The sequence below is a fragment of the Charadrius vociferus genome, unplaced genomic scaffold (assembly GCF_000708025.1).
Source record: "Charadrius vociferus isolate BGI_N301 unplaced genomic scaffold, ASM70802v2 scaffold744, whole genome shotgun sequence".
In the NCBI taxonomy this organism is placed as follows: Eukaryota; Metazoa; Chordata; class Aves; order Charadriiformes; family Charadriidae; genus Charadrius; species Charadrius vociferus.
The window spans coordinates 504,970-521,364 of NW_009648252.1; the positions used below are offsets into that span (position 1 = coordinate 504,970).

Genomic DNA, 16,395 nt, shown 5'->3' on the forward strand with positions numbered 1-16,395 from the left:
CAGTTGTCTTGGGCTCAAAGCAGGCAGGATGCTGACCCGGGGTGTGTGGGACGTGCATCTCTGCCACCAGCCACGTGCCGTGATCTCCGGAAAGCGGGCGAGAACCCCCAGTGTGCCGCTGCCATTCTGAAGAGGAAAACTCAGCTCAGTAGGCTGCAGTTTGTACTCCGGAGGTGAGCAAAAACCTCTCTGAATGGCAAGAATCCCTCCTTGTCTCCCACACTTTTGTTCTCCCACCCATCTTGATGCAAAATACCTTCCTAAAAAAGATTTTTTTGGGGGTAAATTTAGATTGATTGTGGTTCCCTTCACAGCCTGCTGTCACATAGTCTTGAACTATCAGTAGCTGCAAATACCGAAAGGGAACATTACAAAAGCCAGACTCGTGACTCTCAAGACTAGCTGTAACTTTTTTTAGCTTGCTGCTATAAAAAGCCTGGAGAAGTTCTCGCAGCCTATCATTCGTATCCTTGCGTGTGGTCTCGATATTTGTGCCTCCTTCTCTGGTGGTGGGAGAGCCATCGTCGCCGGCTTGATGGCAGCACAGCAAGCGGCTGCCTGCCCTGGTTAACGCGTTAGGCAGAAACGCTTCTACCTGCGCGTCAGCCTGTGCTTTGTTCAGCGCTAAACCCTCAACCAACACCTGGAAGAACAGGCAAATAACTACAGGCCAGAGCAACCACCTGCGTAATTGTCAGCTGTGAACATTCCGTGAAAAAAAAAAAAAACAACAAAAAAACCCCAACAAAAAACAACCACTGTGTTTCTTCTCTTCAGAAGACCCTGAAGTTACTTTTACTGTGATCAGTGATGAACGCTTCGAACAAGATAATTATACAGCCCCAAGTTGTATTATGTGCCCTGCAGGGAAAAAAAAAAAAACACACCATGTATCTCTGCCACCTACTCAGTGAAAAATGCTCAGAGAACATGAGTTTAAATTCCAGCTTCTGCAAAATCCAACAGTATTAGGTAAAAATCTTGCTCACCTCGTTTTTTAACGATTTATAGTGTCTACAAAATCAGCACTTGTAGCAGCTCTGCTATAGCACTGGAAAAAAGTGTAAATTCGTGGGGGTTGAGACAACCCCGTAATTTGTACCGTGGTGGAGCTCAGCTTTAGAATGCGAAGTGCTGCGGAACGGCACCGGGGCATCACTGGGCTGCGGAGCAGAGGGTTGTTCGGGGGTTTCGCTGCCTGGGAAGGTGTGTGTTCGGCTGCTACTGCTGTACCAGGCAAAAAATATATGTCCCCCCACTGTAATTTGGTTTAGTATGTTGGCTAATGCTGAAGGCAGAATGCAATGGGATCTAATGAATCTCGAGGTAAAGCTTTTTGCTGTTTCAGATGTGAAGGATTTTACGTGCTTCTTACATATCCTTTTATACAAACATGAGATAATGGCTCACTTCTGGGAATTTTATTTATTTATTTGAGTCATGCATATTCATCTCATTCTCTGTACTTGCGAAGAATTGCTGAAATGGATTTCTACTCTACTTTTGAGGTTCTCTCAAGATTGTATCATGAAGTACAGTGGGTAATTACATTAATTCAGCCTCGCCTAACCTTAGAGTTTAACACACACACACAGATGTATCCTTCTCTCTCCACAGTACTTCTGTTTGATACTTTTTATATTAAAAAAAAAAGTATTTTTAAATTCATAGATGTAAAACCCTCGAGAACTGTTTTGATGCTGCACAAATGCAGCTTTGCAAGGCAAAATACATCCCTAATCCTGCAGCCCAGTTGAATATGGTCCTGGCATTCTAGAATTTAGCTTTCCTTCACTCCCAGTTAATTGGCTTTCTACTGATTTAACCAAATAGCTCACAGTTGAATAACTTTTAAATTTGGTCTCCTCAGTGGGGAGAGGGGTCAACTGGAGTTTGGTTGCGGTGTGGGGCGGTAAATACTGAGATAACTCCTTTTTGCAGTGAAGTCACTCAAACAATAGCGACGTTCCAAATACATATTCATGTGCTACCTGAATTTATAATAAGGCCCTCAAGCTATTGTAATCATAGGAATCGGTGCTTAGATGGAGCAACACTCGTTTGTGCCATACTGCCGTGGGAAAGGGCGGGTGGGTGGGAAATGTGCGGCAATGCGTCTGTCCTTTTGTCTTTTCCAGGGTTAGTTTTTGCTGTTTCTCAGCACGCTGAGAACCGCAGCATCCAGACTACTCGGTGGGGAGGCAGATGCAGCAAACCGTACGAACTGCTGCTTCACCGGCAGCCAAGTACATGAGCAAAAAATGGCAAAAATGCCTAGAAAGAGCTAGAGAAAGACAGTTTGGGAGGCTGCCCTCAACTCCGAATGTCTCGCTATGGCTGCAGTAACGGACTTTAAGTCTACAGTGAAGGCAGAGTCCCCTGTGATGGACAGAACATACAGCAAGACCAAAGTACGGATTCAGAGTAGCTCAGAAACTGCTGCACATTATTGGGATTTTGGGGTTGCTGTTTTCTTGCTGCTTGTAGGAATGTGACAAATACAGACCCGACCTGAAAGCAGGCGTGAGGCTGGGGGCCTTTCCCATGGCGTTTGGCGCTCAAGAGCCTGGCCACACGCTAAGTGCAGCTGTGGTGGCTGTTCTTGGTCTTTTGCAAGAGACGAGTGATTTTTGGGACTTTTTACTTGCTAGAGAAACTGCTAACATACACCGATTCTGCCTGCAGGAGCAACATGATTAATGGCTGAAGTGGTGTTCCCTCCTGGCTGCATCAATGCGGTTTCAGCCGTCCCGCTGTGCAGCTCTGCCTTCTCCCAGGAGCCACCTGGAACTCGTGGCCTCGAGGAACCTGCCTTTCTGTAGAGCAAAAAGTGCAAGAGATTGGAGATACGGATTGTTGGAGGAGGATGATCGTTATCTGAGTCCTCTTGAATGTTCTTCTCTGGGCAATGGACGGTACTGGGCTTTCTGAAAACAAACGTACTGTAGAAATTCAGGTTTCTATTGCAATTGCACTGTGACCACCTTTTTTGGCCTCCCTGCTAAAGAACTCTTATTAGCTTCTGTTGGGAAATTATACTGGTATGTTTCTTTTGCCCTGCTCCCAGAGCTTTACTCCATATTTCCAGATTGTTTTTCTTGGGGTTTTTTTTGGTAACAAAACACTCTCCACAATGTCTGATTTTTAAGCATTCTGCAGCAAACTGCCTCTAACTTTTATTCAGAGAAGATGAGAAATAGAGCTTCTTAACAATGCATCTGCTAATAATTAACTTGCGTTTTGTGACCTGTACCCAATTTACTAGCTGCTTTTAATGATCCAGGAACTTATTATACTAGGTCCAAATGACGCGTCAGTAGATATTCTGACATCAGTTTTCATAACGCTGTCACTGCGCACACCTTGCGTGCAGCTGGAGGAGTCTGCTAGACCTGATCTCAATACTTACACCAATCTGAAACCGATGCTGCTTATGGCAGGACTGGGGCCACCACACTCAGTAACTGAGTCCTTGTTTTCTTCAAGTCCTTTAAATAATACGGGTGCTTCTGTATGAAATCTGCTTGTAAATTTTTAAGTCAGTCCTTACTTTTAACTTTTGTTCTATGGTGAAGTCTTCTGTTGTAAAATTGGTGTGAAAATGACTGTTGGTGTTACACAGCTGTTATTGTTGTGGCTGCACAATGTCCTAAGTAGCAGTAACATCCTTCAGGGATAGGGGAGAAGAAAAACAGGTCTGTCTAAAGGCTACTTCTTTCTTTAACGTGATGCTGCTTCTACTGGAGAGAGCACCTGCAAGAGTGGACAAGGCTTGCTCTTGGTGTTCAGTCTTCCAGGAGGTCACTTTCACTGTATCTTTTTCATGTCTTTCTGAATTTTCTTTTTTTCAAGTTTCAGCTTTGTGTTCTGTATTTGTTTGAGCAGCTCCAGAGATCCGTGAACGGATTGAAATCCTGGGAGAGGAATAGGAACAGTTAGTTAAATAGTGGTTGCTTTCAATACATTAAAAGATTGTTCTTTTTCTTTGCAAAGGTTTCTGACCCGCGTTCAATACCAAGCACAGTAAAGCCACTCTATTTCATCACTTTACTGAATACCATAGACGTGCATTAGCAGTGTCGGTTGCAAACTGCTTGCTGTAGGAAAGGTGTCTTCCAATACATTCCGCAATACCACACATGGTTATGCACAGCCGTAAACTGCAACTGACATCAGATTTGTGCTGCAGAGTGAAGAAAATACTGTCCGTCTTTAACACAGAGGATATCGTTAGCCTTAGAGCACACTGTGCTTCCACTGAGCGTTGGAGTTTTTTGTTTGTTTTGGGTGTTTTAAGTCCGCAGACCTTATTTTGAGTCTAAGACTCAGTGTTCCCATGGGACAGGGACGCCGTGGCCCTGCAGTGCCTGGTGCCACGGGTCTGCCAGCGTTGTGGCAACCGTACGCGGGAGTCACAGTCACGCTTCCTCTGCGACGGACGCGGTTTCCCTCTGTGCTCCCGCGGGAAGGGCACGCAGCCTCGCCGGCTGAGTGTGCGCGCACGCGTGTAGGTGTACAAAAAGAAAGATGGGAGAGTGTAGACACGCATGCATTTTTTCCAAAAAACAGAGCTACACAGCACCTGACGCACCTTGGTTGAACCACTATAGGGTGAAATATTGTCAATAAAGACCGGAAGAGTAAAATTGTGACCTGCTGTTACCCAGCTGTTTCCAGATTGCACTAACTTTCAAATTACAACACGGTAGTTCATCACATTTGTCCAGCATGTCACATAGGTGTTAACTTATTAGCAAGCAAGCAGCCTAACAGCAGATTAAAAATAATTCTCTTCCTCTTTTTTTTTTTTTTTTTGTTAAAGTGCTTATTGTAGCATGGCAGCTGATGACATGTTTTTCTTTTGGGACTGGTTGTTTAATATGGATTAATTTTGCCACTGCTACCCCCCAGACAGTGCTCAACCAAGTCACTGCATTGTGCTTAGAATTTTATAAATTCCAGATGCGTCTCTGATTTCCAAGGTGCCAATCCGTGCTGCAGCACCAGCAGCTGCTGAGGCAGTCCAGAGGCTGCCTCTGCGCCCGTCTTGCTGCTCCGCACCTCCTCAGCAGCCTCTTTTCCTCCTTTTTGGGGGGTCAGCCCCTGCCATGGGGAAGAGCATTTGGTGGGCTTGAGTTTGAACACAAGCATGGCCAAAATTTGGTATAAGCAGATCACCTCTATCGTTAATTTTGCAGGCAGGGATGCAAAGGTAAGAACGCTCTCTTTTTAGCACCAGAATCTTTTATTCTGAAATTTCTTAGCCACAGCTTTCCTTGCGACGCTGCCTTGTGCTCGCTCAGATGCTCTTGCAGACAGCCAAGCGCTCCCGTGCCGACCCGCACAAAGCCCTCCCCTAATTTAGAGCCTGGTTTGCTCCAGCCTTGGAGCAGGGCATGTAGGTGGGCTGCAGTTAATGAAGGAATGGGAGCTGCAGTAAAGCGCTGGGGTCCTCAGGCACAGACAGCTTGCGAGATGAGAACCAGACGCTTGAGCTTCAAGTGAGAACGTGTACGATGTGAAGCCCTCGCCTAACGATTTTCAGCCATCTGTTCCCTTGGAGAGAGGGCTGAGTGATTTTTTTGGATAACCTGATGTGTCCACTGTGTTTCCCTTATCGGCTGCGAGGGGAGGGTGTTACAACGGGGCAGGTCTGAGTGACACAGGATAACGATACAGTGGGCAAAACCTTCCCTGAGAAGGCCACGTCACCTTAGAGCCAGGTGAAAGCCTTCCTAATTGCTGCTGAAAGTGAAGCAGCCGGAGTCAGCTCAGACCGGTAAAGTAGTTCGTGCTCTGTGAGTTGCATTAATGTGACTGTCCCCAAAAGAAGCAGCCGCCATGAATTCAGCAACGTTATCTAACTGCTTCCCTGTTCACTTGCATAATGTCTGGTCCCTGTCCGGTAGCTGTAACTCATCCAGATGCCGCCTCCTCCTCCAGCTGCTGTTGGGTGAGAACGGGGAGTAAAGGATCAAAACTATATACAACCATCAAACATGATCTCAGATGCAGGATCTGTGCAAGAGGAAATGACTAAATGACTTGCACCTCCCAAAGATGGTTAATGACCCTGAGAACAAAACTAATAGACGTGCTAAAAAATCTGGAAAACGAGTTGTTAGAATTGCCTTTTAAATGCTCTTACCTTGAGACTCAGGAAGAGAGAGCAGCCCCTGTGCACATGTTATGCCGGCTGTTTGCAAAGACAGGCAGGCTAACCCACACACCTCTGTGAACAGGGTGTGGGAGAGAAATAGTCTTTTAATGTCTTCCTGTTTTTACTGGAAAGGATTTTCAGGGGCAGCAAGTTATTGTAGAAATGTATTTTTAAAATAAATTGCATAAAGCCCCATCCTCACCTGATCTGTATTCACTTTGGATTTCCTCAATCTCCTTCCAGATCTGTCTTTCAAATCTGGTGATTCTTGCATGTAGGTTTTTTTCATCGCTTTTCATCTGGTTCAACTGCTTTTCATATTTCTGTGGTTTATCCATTTGTTCTAGCTTTAGCGACAGAAGTAGGAGCTTTTCTTCTACTCTTTTTTCTGCTCTTTCCTTTAAATACATAACACAGGTTTATAGTAAGACTCTTTACATATGCCCACGTTAACCTGCCTCCTGCCAACCCTGCGTTCCATCAGTCTTGCTTCCTAATCCCACGGGTGACAGCAGTGAATAAATGCAGGTGACTTCTGGTACCCCAGAGGACGTGTCAATCCTTTCTTCCCCAACCAACCAAACAGACTGGGAAAGAGGGCTGGAGCAGGACAAAGATGCTTTTAACCTCTGATGATTTGCTGTCGCACTTTGCAACAACAGACTGGGAACTCAGAAAACCCATTTCAGGTCGTTTCCATCTGCCTGTCTCAAGCACAAGCTTTCCGACCTCAGGGGTGCATCTCTGTGGTGTAAACCCATCTCAGCTGCCGGCATGAGTAAGGAGGCTGAGCCCCGTCAGAGCTGTCTAACCAAGAGAGAGCAAGAAGTCCTCTCCCTCCTGTGAGCTCAGCACAGCCCTTGGAGGCAATTCCCCCTCCTCAGAGGAGGGCTCAGACCTAAGCTGCACAGCTGCCCACCCCTTCCTTGGTCTTCAAGTTGCACCGAGTCCTATGGTCAACTCCAAATCCGGCCAATGTGACCAAAATCCTCAGACCTTCTTTATCCCTTGCAGCCCAGGGGAGTCCTATGGGCCCAAGGCAATGGCTCTGCCTCCCAAGGGAGGTGTTTTCCAGCCTGGCAGAGCTCTCCACTGACATGACATCCAGAGGACCACCAGCTGCAAGTCTCCATGCATGTGTATGCATACACAGAAAAACAGATGCGCTCCTCATTCAACCTATTTAAGGCTGAATTTTCCCCATACCTAGAAGGGGATCCCTATTTTCCCCACCCCTGGAGGCGTTCAAGGCCAGGTTGGACGGGGCTTGGAGCAACCTGGGCTGGGGGGAGGTGGCCCTGCCCAGGGCAGGGATAAGAACTGGATGGTCTTTAAGGTCCCTTCCAACCCAAACCATTCTATGATTCTGTGATTCTACAACAGTGGCTTTGAAAGCTTTAACTCCTGTTAACACTGTATTTTTTGGCACAGCAATCTCCCTTAGGGGAGTGTAATCACAGATATCGGTGTGTTTTCTGCAAAATAATCACAAAAACTATTAGCAGAGGAAGGGAGTTCAAACAGAAGCTTTGAGATAGCAGCTGACACCTCAGAAATGTTTTTAATGTCTTCCTGGCTGCACTAAGCGTTGGTTGCATTGAATACAGGAGTCCATCATCAGGCAGAATAAATGGAGATTAAAGTTTGGGAGTGTTTCATTTATGAGCAACTTCTGACTCTGGTCTTTGATCAGCAGCCTTCACCCTGATGCTAAGACATGGTGATCGTGTTTCGACCGCTTTTGCACCCTGAAGCGGAGTGAACTGCACACAGCAAAGGAGGAAAAGCCTTAAAAGCTGTGAAGGAATGAATTAAAAGGCATTGGCCCTGGGCCAGGTGCCAACTGCTGCTGTGGAACCAAAATGTGCCGTGTTTTACTGTGCCAGCCGCAGGATGGTGAGGGTTTGTCTGTATTTAAAACCAGGCAGAATTTGCAGAGATGATCCCTTCCTATTCCGAGCTTTCAGTGAACAACGCGGTGTGGTGCTCCGTGGTGGCACCGATGTTCGCTTTGGGACTGGAAAACACCTTTGTTGGGTGCACTGAGGCTACACAGATGTGGAGTGGTAACATAATCAAGGAAGACTTTGTTTCCTGGGATGCTCAGGGTGTTGTGGGATCTCCATCCTTGGAGATACGTAAAAATCACCAGGAGGAGGCTCAAGCCCTGACTTTTCTGTTGGCCCCGCTGTTTGAGCGAGGGGTTGAACCTTATGACTTCCAGATATCCCTTCCGAAATATGATTATGTGATTTTTTCGTAACTCATCATTTTGCTGGCCGTGTCCCGAAGCACCTGGTTTTGTGTTAGATCTCAGCTTTTGTGCACGTGATTCGTTACCGGCTGGGATGAAGGTGATGGGAGCGGTGCATCTCGCTCCCTCTCCCGGCAGGGCTGGAGACCACCCCCATGCCCTGAGCAGCCGTGCTGGGAAGTCTTACCAGTCTCTCCTTCACTGAGTTAAGCAGCTGATGCCTCTGCTGTGCTTGATCCGCTTCAGAGCGTGTCAACTGCACTTCCGTCCGCTTCCGATGAGTCTGTATCTGATCCCTGAAGTCACTTAGAATACTTGTCAACCTAAAATTAAAATTATTTTTTTTAGTAACAAGACTAAGGTTTAGTCAGTGTTATGGGGGAGTCTTGAGTCACTTGAGTAAATTGTTTAAATTACTCTAAATCTCTTCAATAGCTTCCTAACAAGCCCTAAGCTCAATTATTTTATTAATCCTTGCCTTGCAGGTTGTACCTACATGCCAAAATGTGCTTTCTGCAGTGTGGTCTACTTTAGGAAACTATTTGAGGGCTGAAAAATGTTAATTTCCCGGTTGAATTAACTCTGTTTGAAGTGGATGAAGAAACTATGCTATCCCATTGAACACCAGCCGCACTGCCGGGCATCGGGGAGAGCAGCAGAATCACTTCTGGTCTGAAAATGAACCTCATAACGATAAAAAAGGTTTATAACTGAAAGATTACAAACAAAACGAGAATGCACAGTTGCCTTTGAGGCAGAAGTTAGATAACAATATGAAAGCCCACCCAAAGGGAGGAGAGCAGGCAGCAGCTGGAGGAGACAGGGAACCGTAGGCAAGAGTGGAGAACGAACACTGCTCGGATCATATCTGCAAAATGTCCAGATTAAGGGAACATTAAGGGTATGGTTTAGATTCTGCTTTTTTTTATGCTGCAACATGTAATTTACAACATGAGCCATGACCAAACATGAAATTAGGTCCAAGTTGTAGTCGTATATATAAATTTTCATGCTCATGCATATGAGCTGGCTGTAGGAGTGTCACAAAAGATTGCAATGTAATTGCATTAATCTCTAACACATGCTTGCGTGCAAACAAGGAGCGCTTGAGATTTGTCCAGGAATCAGTTAGGATACAAACCCACAAGTAAAGGGCAGGATTTTATACCTAGACTTAATGCTTATGGCACTTCTAATATTGAATATCACTTTCCAAAAGGGTGTTGGAATGAAAGTGTTTTTTGCACCGGGTGATTGATGACAGCTTTGTATCAGTCTAATGAAGTGATAATTACCATCAGCAGTCACTGTAAATGTGGTAAAAAAAAATTAATGTTAACAAAATCTCTCTATGTGATATGTTATTGCAGTGCGCTATGAACTGAACAGTGTCTTTTCAAGATCTTCTACACAAACAGTCTGTTAGGTCAGTTTATCACTGTTACTCATTTTAGTAGTTCTAAGATTTTACTTTTTTAAGAATAAAAACTTGAAGTATTGAGTTTATTGTTTTCAGTCCTACCATGCGCATGTGAACGTGCACGCAGAGTTTGCTGCCTGCAGCACTGATCTTTGTCCCTGAGGAAACGCAATGGCACTGTGATGCTACGCTGATGGCACAGACCGGTCTCCAACCTGAGTGTGGGCAGAGGAGGTACAACGAGCTTTTCTCAGACCCAAGGCAGTGACCCGTCTGACTGTGATCACAGGCGTCACCATCCGAACCGCCTTCTGGCAAGGTCGGGTGGGGATGGGGACAGCGCTCTATCGGCCCCACCGCTGCCGCCCTAAGGCTGTTGCTCCAAGCGCAGGATTGTCATCTCCGAGGATGAGGATGGGGGAACAGGAGGGTCATCACGAGAGGTACAGCTCTGCTCCATTGCCGCGGTGGGCAATTACAGCACTGCTGCCTCCTCTGATAGACCTTTAATGCGGTTACTTTCATACATATTTCTGTATATATATAATCAGGAGATTTTAATCCATCAGGCATAAAAAAAGAGGTCTCATGCCATTGCTTGTGTTAAGATTACTGCACAAATTTGGGGAATATCATTCTAACGGGCCAAGATGACTTGGCCATGAACGACAGAATTGATGGTCAGCTTTGTTCCAAGGTTCAACCCCAAACTTTGTGTAGTTGGCAATGGGCATTTGACTTTGCTCCAGTTTCTCCAAAGTTGGAAAAGGAGGGAGAAGGAAATATTTAAACCTAAAACCAAATTACGTGCAACTGTATTTAGGCAACTTAGAAAAGATTTGTCAATCAAGCAAAGTCTGCTTTGGGGAGAATGGGAAGAACTACAGAAATAATTAACACAGCATTTAATAAAGTTGTTTAACAAATACTGAACATTATTTTCACGAACCATGGCTTTTATGGCTTTTATGGATTTACCAGTGAGGTTTACGGCTTGCATGGTTCAGACCAAATGATCACAACAGTCTTGTCCTGGTTTGAGGTAAAACAGAACCAACTTTGTTCAGTAACTTCACTCCTTAGCTGGGCCTCTCTAACAACTGAAATTAACAGCACCTTGTGCAGACGGTGTTCTCTCTCTCGGGGTGATCAGACCCACGTTCATAGCTGATGCCCAGGCACGGTGTGCAGAGAGGACCTCACTCACACTCATTGCCATAACCCCCCCGGGCAACCAGCTTTGGGATGTGCCCCGTCGGAGGGTGGGAAGTGGAAAAGCGCAGTGGGGTCCCACCTGCGGGGAGGAGCGGACAGGACAGGGGACCCCAAACTGACCAACGGGGTATTCCATCCCATCTGCCTCGTGCTCAGTATAAAGGCTGAGGGACCAAAGGGTCATCTCTCTCTCTCTCTCTTCCTGCAATGGCCGACGTCTGAGGAGGACTCTGTTCGTCTGCTGCGATCCCCATCCTGAATGCAGATTCGGAATCCCGTTCCCGTCCGTCACTGAGTCAGCCTGGGACTGCCCCAGTGCCAGCCGGTGTCGTGGTTGTCATCTCGGGAGCTTGGTACAGCTTTGTATATACCTCATTATTTCTTTTTTTAATTTTATTATTAATATTTCATTAAAGCAGTTTAGTTCCTTCTAAACTTGTCTCTTTTTCCTCCTCTGCCCCTCTCTCTGAAGAGGGGTAGAGGAGAGCATCTGTCGGTCCCATCTGGGGTCCCCCAGGTCCCCAGTAGCCGATTTGGCCTAAACCACGACAGGTCTCTTTGGGATGCAAATCCCGTGAAGCACAGCCGGAGTGTGGCTCTGCTGAGGAGGATGGCGGTGGCTGGGGACTGTCTCTGGAGGGACGTGCTTGACAGTTACAAGATCATGATTAATAATACAATTACTATTATTAAGATGAATGATTTATTTCAGAATATTAATGATTTCTTGTTAATAATAAAATAGTACCATGTTTTATTTTATTTTAAGCTTCCTTTGATTAGTGTCCCTCCTGCACGGAGCTTACAAAAGCATATCTAGCAGGAGCATTTGCCGCAGTCTTTGGTCCAGCAATCCCTGAAATATTAATCAGGGGATACTTGGGGGTATTTAATAAGGCAAAACTCCAGTAGTGACACAGTAAATTTTCACATGTGAAAACAGACCTATTGGCAATGGAATTGACTCTGTGCCATTGGATGGAGCTATTCCCACCTAACCGACCCGCGAGATCAGCATCCGCTCCCCAGACTGTGAAGGGCCACATTTCTGAGCAAGGCACAACTCCCACGAAATTCTGAAATGTGTTTAAAATTCATCCAATTTTCAGTAACAGTATCAGTTTGTGCTTTTACAATACAGCTGCCAGACTGCAGCCAAAATGACCGGGTCCCAGACAAGCGCATGACAACTAAAGAGGTAACTCTGGGCTTTAAACCTGATTCAAAGATGCCAAGTTTTACAGGGAAGCCCCAGTCTGCTCCAGAAGTTAAATTTTATTTCAGGCCTATAAAAAGAATATATAAATCTGGTAGACTTTTAAAGGACCAATATAGAAGGAGACAGGCATTCCCCAAAGGGCATGCTATTTTAATTAAATTTTATATTAACTGGAATAAAATCTCCACTTTTAGTAAATAAGTATTTTGGATTTCGTGTTAACTACAGAATGCCAGCACATCTCAGTATCTTAAAAACCATCTCTTTTCAAGCTTCCTCTTTCTGATGAAAATTCAAGTAAGGCCTGATTAGCTTTTGAAAAACTCAACATTTACTTCAATTCAGTTTTCCAATTTCTTTCCTTTCTAGCATTGTTCCATTTTTCCTTCCCTTATTTTAATTTAATTTCTTGCCCCATTCATCTCCACCATTCATTGCTCTCTGTCTCCCCCCTCCTCCTCCCCTTTTCCCAATTTTAATTCACTGCCCACTTCAGCTGTTATTTCCCCATTCACCCCTATTCCTTTCCCAGTTCCCTTGACGTGAACTTTCTTCTGTTTGAAGTTCTAGCCTATTTTTACTTCTGAAAACTATTCAGATAAAATCTAAATTAAAATAAATCTTTATTCAAATACTTCACCATTTTAAGGCGGGGAACTACTGCCTTTGAAATACCATTATTGCAGAATTATTATAATTAGATTTTAAATTATTTGTGCTGGTTCCGCTATTCAGTGCTGTGCTGGTTTGCATTGTTCTCAACATGGCTGCCACACGCTTTTGTTCATTGCATCCTTGCCTGGAGCTCCCTCCTCTCTCAATCTCACCCGAAAAATACTTCTGCAGCTAGAATCAGAAAAAATACACCGCGTGAGTAAGAAACAAATAAATCACAAGCCCGTGGGCATGTGGGGGTGCGCGGCTGCTTCAGCCTTGTGCCCCCCTCTTCGCCCACAGCATCCCTGTCCAGGGCGGCTGCCCAGGGCCTGGGCAGAGGGTGCAAGTGCATAACGAAAATCACTTCTTCTGCACATTAGGCAAGTCACAAATTAGCCCCAATTATAATGGTAAATAGCATTTCTGTAGTTGGTGCCTTTCTTTTAAGTATGGGAAGTTAATTGGTTTCATACCTTTCTTCTTACAGGGTGGCATTTAGCGCCTCGTTTTAACAATTAGCGTGCAAGACAATATACTTTCATTATGTATTTTCATTATTTTATGGCATAGATCTTCATTAACCTTCTCTTAGTGTTTTGAATGGATGTTAATTAACCGGTTTGCTTTGCTGTTTCATGGCAACCTGTTCATCATACTAAAGCATTCAGAGTGAATTATCATAATGAAAACCCTCCATCACCTACTTGAAATCCAGAAGTTGCAATTGATGTTGTTGATCTCCCTGGACTGTCTTTAAATTCGAGCTTTGATCAGAGCTGGAAGTCTCTATCTTGCCTAATAGCTGCATTACCTAATGAGAATTCAACAGAGAACACCTTTATGAGCCAGACTATGAGCACTTACATTTAAATATGTATTATGATTGCAAGCATGGAAAAAAAACAGCTGACATCAAGGTACAGCGACACAAAGCCAGATTAAATTTTTCTCACAAGCAATTTCAGTCAGTAAAGACTGAAGACCTGAGCTCAGAGCCACCAAGGCCGTAAGACCTGCTGAAGTCAAAGTCTTTGCGGGTGCAGGATTCGCTATTAGGCCCGCGGGGAAGCAACACTTGCTTTATTTGACCAAGGCACTGGGCACCACTCAAATGTCCCCAGTGATGGCAGGAACCAAGGGGTAAATCCTTGAGTTCCGCGCTCTTTGGGCTAAAGGGTGTCCCAAGTACCTGATGCTCTCCCACGCTTCTTTGGTTGGAGATGCCCCTTTCACAGGATCATTCCTTGCTGTGGTTAGGGCACGAGAGACTGCTTCAGCAACCTGACCTGTGGGCCCTCAGCTGGAATGCAGAGAACAAGGTGGACTGGTGAGGTGAAGCCGAGTACCCCATGTCCTGTGGGGATGGACACGCATGTGATCCCTCTTTGGTGGTGGTGGCCAGACCAGACCAGGCAGTATGGGCAGGAAAAGCTAGAAATGTCCCATCTGAGAGTTGGTATTTCAGGTCTCGCAGGGTCTGGGAAGCCAGTGTCCCGAGTCCTGAGTGCTGGTCCATCATTTACAAACCTCTGTCCTTGCACATCACAATTAGTATGAAAGTGTGATACCAAGTGCTCCTGATGCATCAGAGATGCAGTGAGATGGAGTGGCTTGGCAACACTGTGGATGCTCCAACAACTGCATCCGCTATGTCAAGAGAAGCTGGGTGTCCGTGTGTGTCTGGAAGATGGAACTAGAGTGACTCAGGAGACTGGAAGCCACCAGAAACCCATTTCTTGCATGACCTCATCCACCAGGAGTTTTCGTTGTGTGACCTGGGTTACGTTACCTGCTGCTGCAAGTAGGCACTTGGTCTTGAAGGGCATTCTGATGTGAAGGATGAGGGATCCAGCCTTCCTACCTCCAGCTAATAAATTTAAGGGAATGTGAAATCCCAGTAGTTTTCTGCAAAAAATTTACACCAAACAAGTACAAAAAATCATTGGCATGGAGATGCCACGGCCTGTTGGGTGGCCATAGCACGTCAGTGTCAAAAAAGTGCCACTGAAGACTCATGATGTTGGCTCAGTACCGTCTTCCTTTACAGCAACAGATGACTCCTTTTCAGAAATCCTTTCCTTTCTTCTTTCCTACAACCACATGAGAATATTTTCTTCCCTTTTCATCTGAGGAGGTTTCTTCTGCATCCTGCCCAATGCTTACTGTGATTTATTTCTAGATGATTTTGTGAACTGTTTCATGTGACTGACACACACACCTGCTCCATTCCCCATTTCCAGTGAAAAAGAATATTTTTCATAGGTATTAAAGGAGACATATGTCCGAATAGTGTCTTTTAGCAGAATTTCAGGTAAGATACCTTTAAGTTCTCTCATGAGTAATTTTTCCTTGGAGAAGAGGACCTTGGGTAGGCAAGGTACATGATGATGGGCACTGTGCCTTGTGCAGCACAAGATGCAGTCAAAATACAGTAAAGAGATTATATTTGACAGCAGAGTGCTTGAGAAATTGCAAGTCCCACATCTGCCCAATCCTGGTGGGCATGGGCAATGCCTAGTTTGGAGCAGAAGCAGGGAGCCATCAAGCTGCACGTTTAGAAAGCCGAATTTTTCAGTACAGCTGCATTCTTGTAAAATATTACTGCTAACGATCCTGATCCTGCTAGAGGCTCCAAAACTGCTACGGAGCACAGCGAACCTCTCGCAAGGAAAGGTCAGCTATAGGGGATGATAGGCAGTAACAGTTCTTATCCACTGTTGACTGACCCACTCCATGAAGAAAAAAACCCACTCTCACACAAAACACCATTTTCCAAAACTTTTCCCGCGTTACAGTTTCAAAAGCCTGTGAAATATTGCCAAAATTACTGTGGAATTAGATACATCCTATTAGATGCCTCCCTGCCACCACCTTAAAAAAAAAGAAAACCAGTCGATTTAGACAGCCTTTTTAAGCTCCAAAATGCCTGCAAATGAAATTTCCAGATGCACTTGAATATAAATCATACTGAGAAAAAGTTATGGGTCATTTATAATCTGAGGATCCCCAAACCCTAAAATATTTTTATTATCTGTTATTGCCTTGCATCTATTATAAATGCCACTGCCAGATGGAGATCAGTGACAGTGGTGTCCCGCAGGGGTCCGTACTGGGACCAGAACTGTTCACTATCTTCATCAACGACACAGAGAGTGGGATTGAGGACACCCTTAGCAAGTTTGTGGATAAAACCAAGTTGTACAGAGAGGTTGACGTGCCTGAGGGATGGGATTCCATCCAGAAGGACACAGACAGGCTCAAGAAGTGGGCCTGTGTGAACATCATGAAGTCCCACAAGGCCAAGCGCAGGGTCCTGCACATGGGTCAGGGCAATCCCAAGCACAAATCCCGGCTGGGTGAAGAATGGATTGAGGACAGCCCTGCTGAGAAGGACTTGGAGGTACTTGGGGGGAAAGGTTGTCCATGAGCCGGCACTGTGCGCTGGCAGCCCAGCGAGCCCCCGGCACCCC

The 16,395-nt window shown here is 45.4% G+C and overlaps 1 protein-coding gene across 1 annotated transcript in view; it reads right to left on the reverse strand.

Moving 5' to 3' along the window:
• Nucleotides 1-3,807: 3,807 nt before the first annotated feature.
• The window catches only part of FAM81B (family with sequence similarity 81, member B), a 149,724-nt gene continuing 137,136 nt past the window's right edge, over nt 3,808-16,395 (reverse strand). The window contains exons 6-9 of the mRNA XM_009884338.1: nt 13,630-13,736; nt 8,602-8,737; nt 6,363-6,558; nt 3,808-3,914 (exon numbers count right to left, since the gene is read on the reverse strand). Coding sequence (XP_009882640.1) covers nt 3,808-3,914; nt 6,363-6,558; nt 8,602-8,737; nt 13,630-13,736 — 546 coding nt within the window. The remainder of the gene's footprint in view (nt 3,915-6,362; nt 6,559-8,601; nt 8,738-13,629; nt 13,737-16,395) is intronic.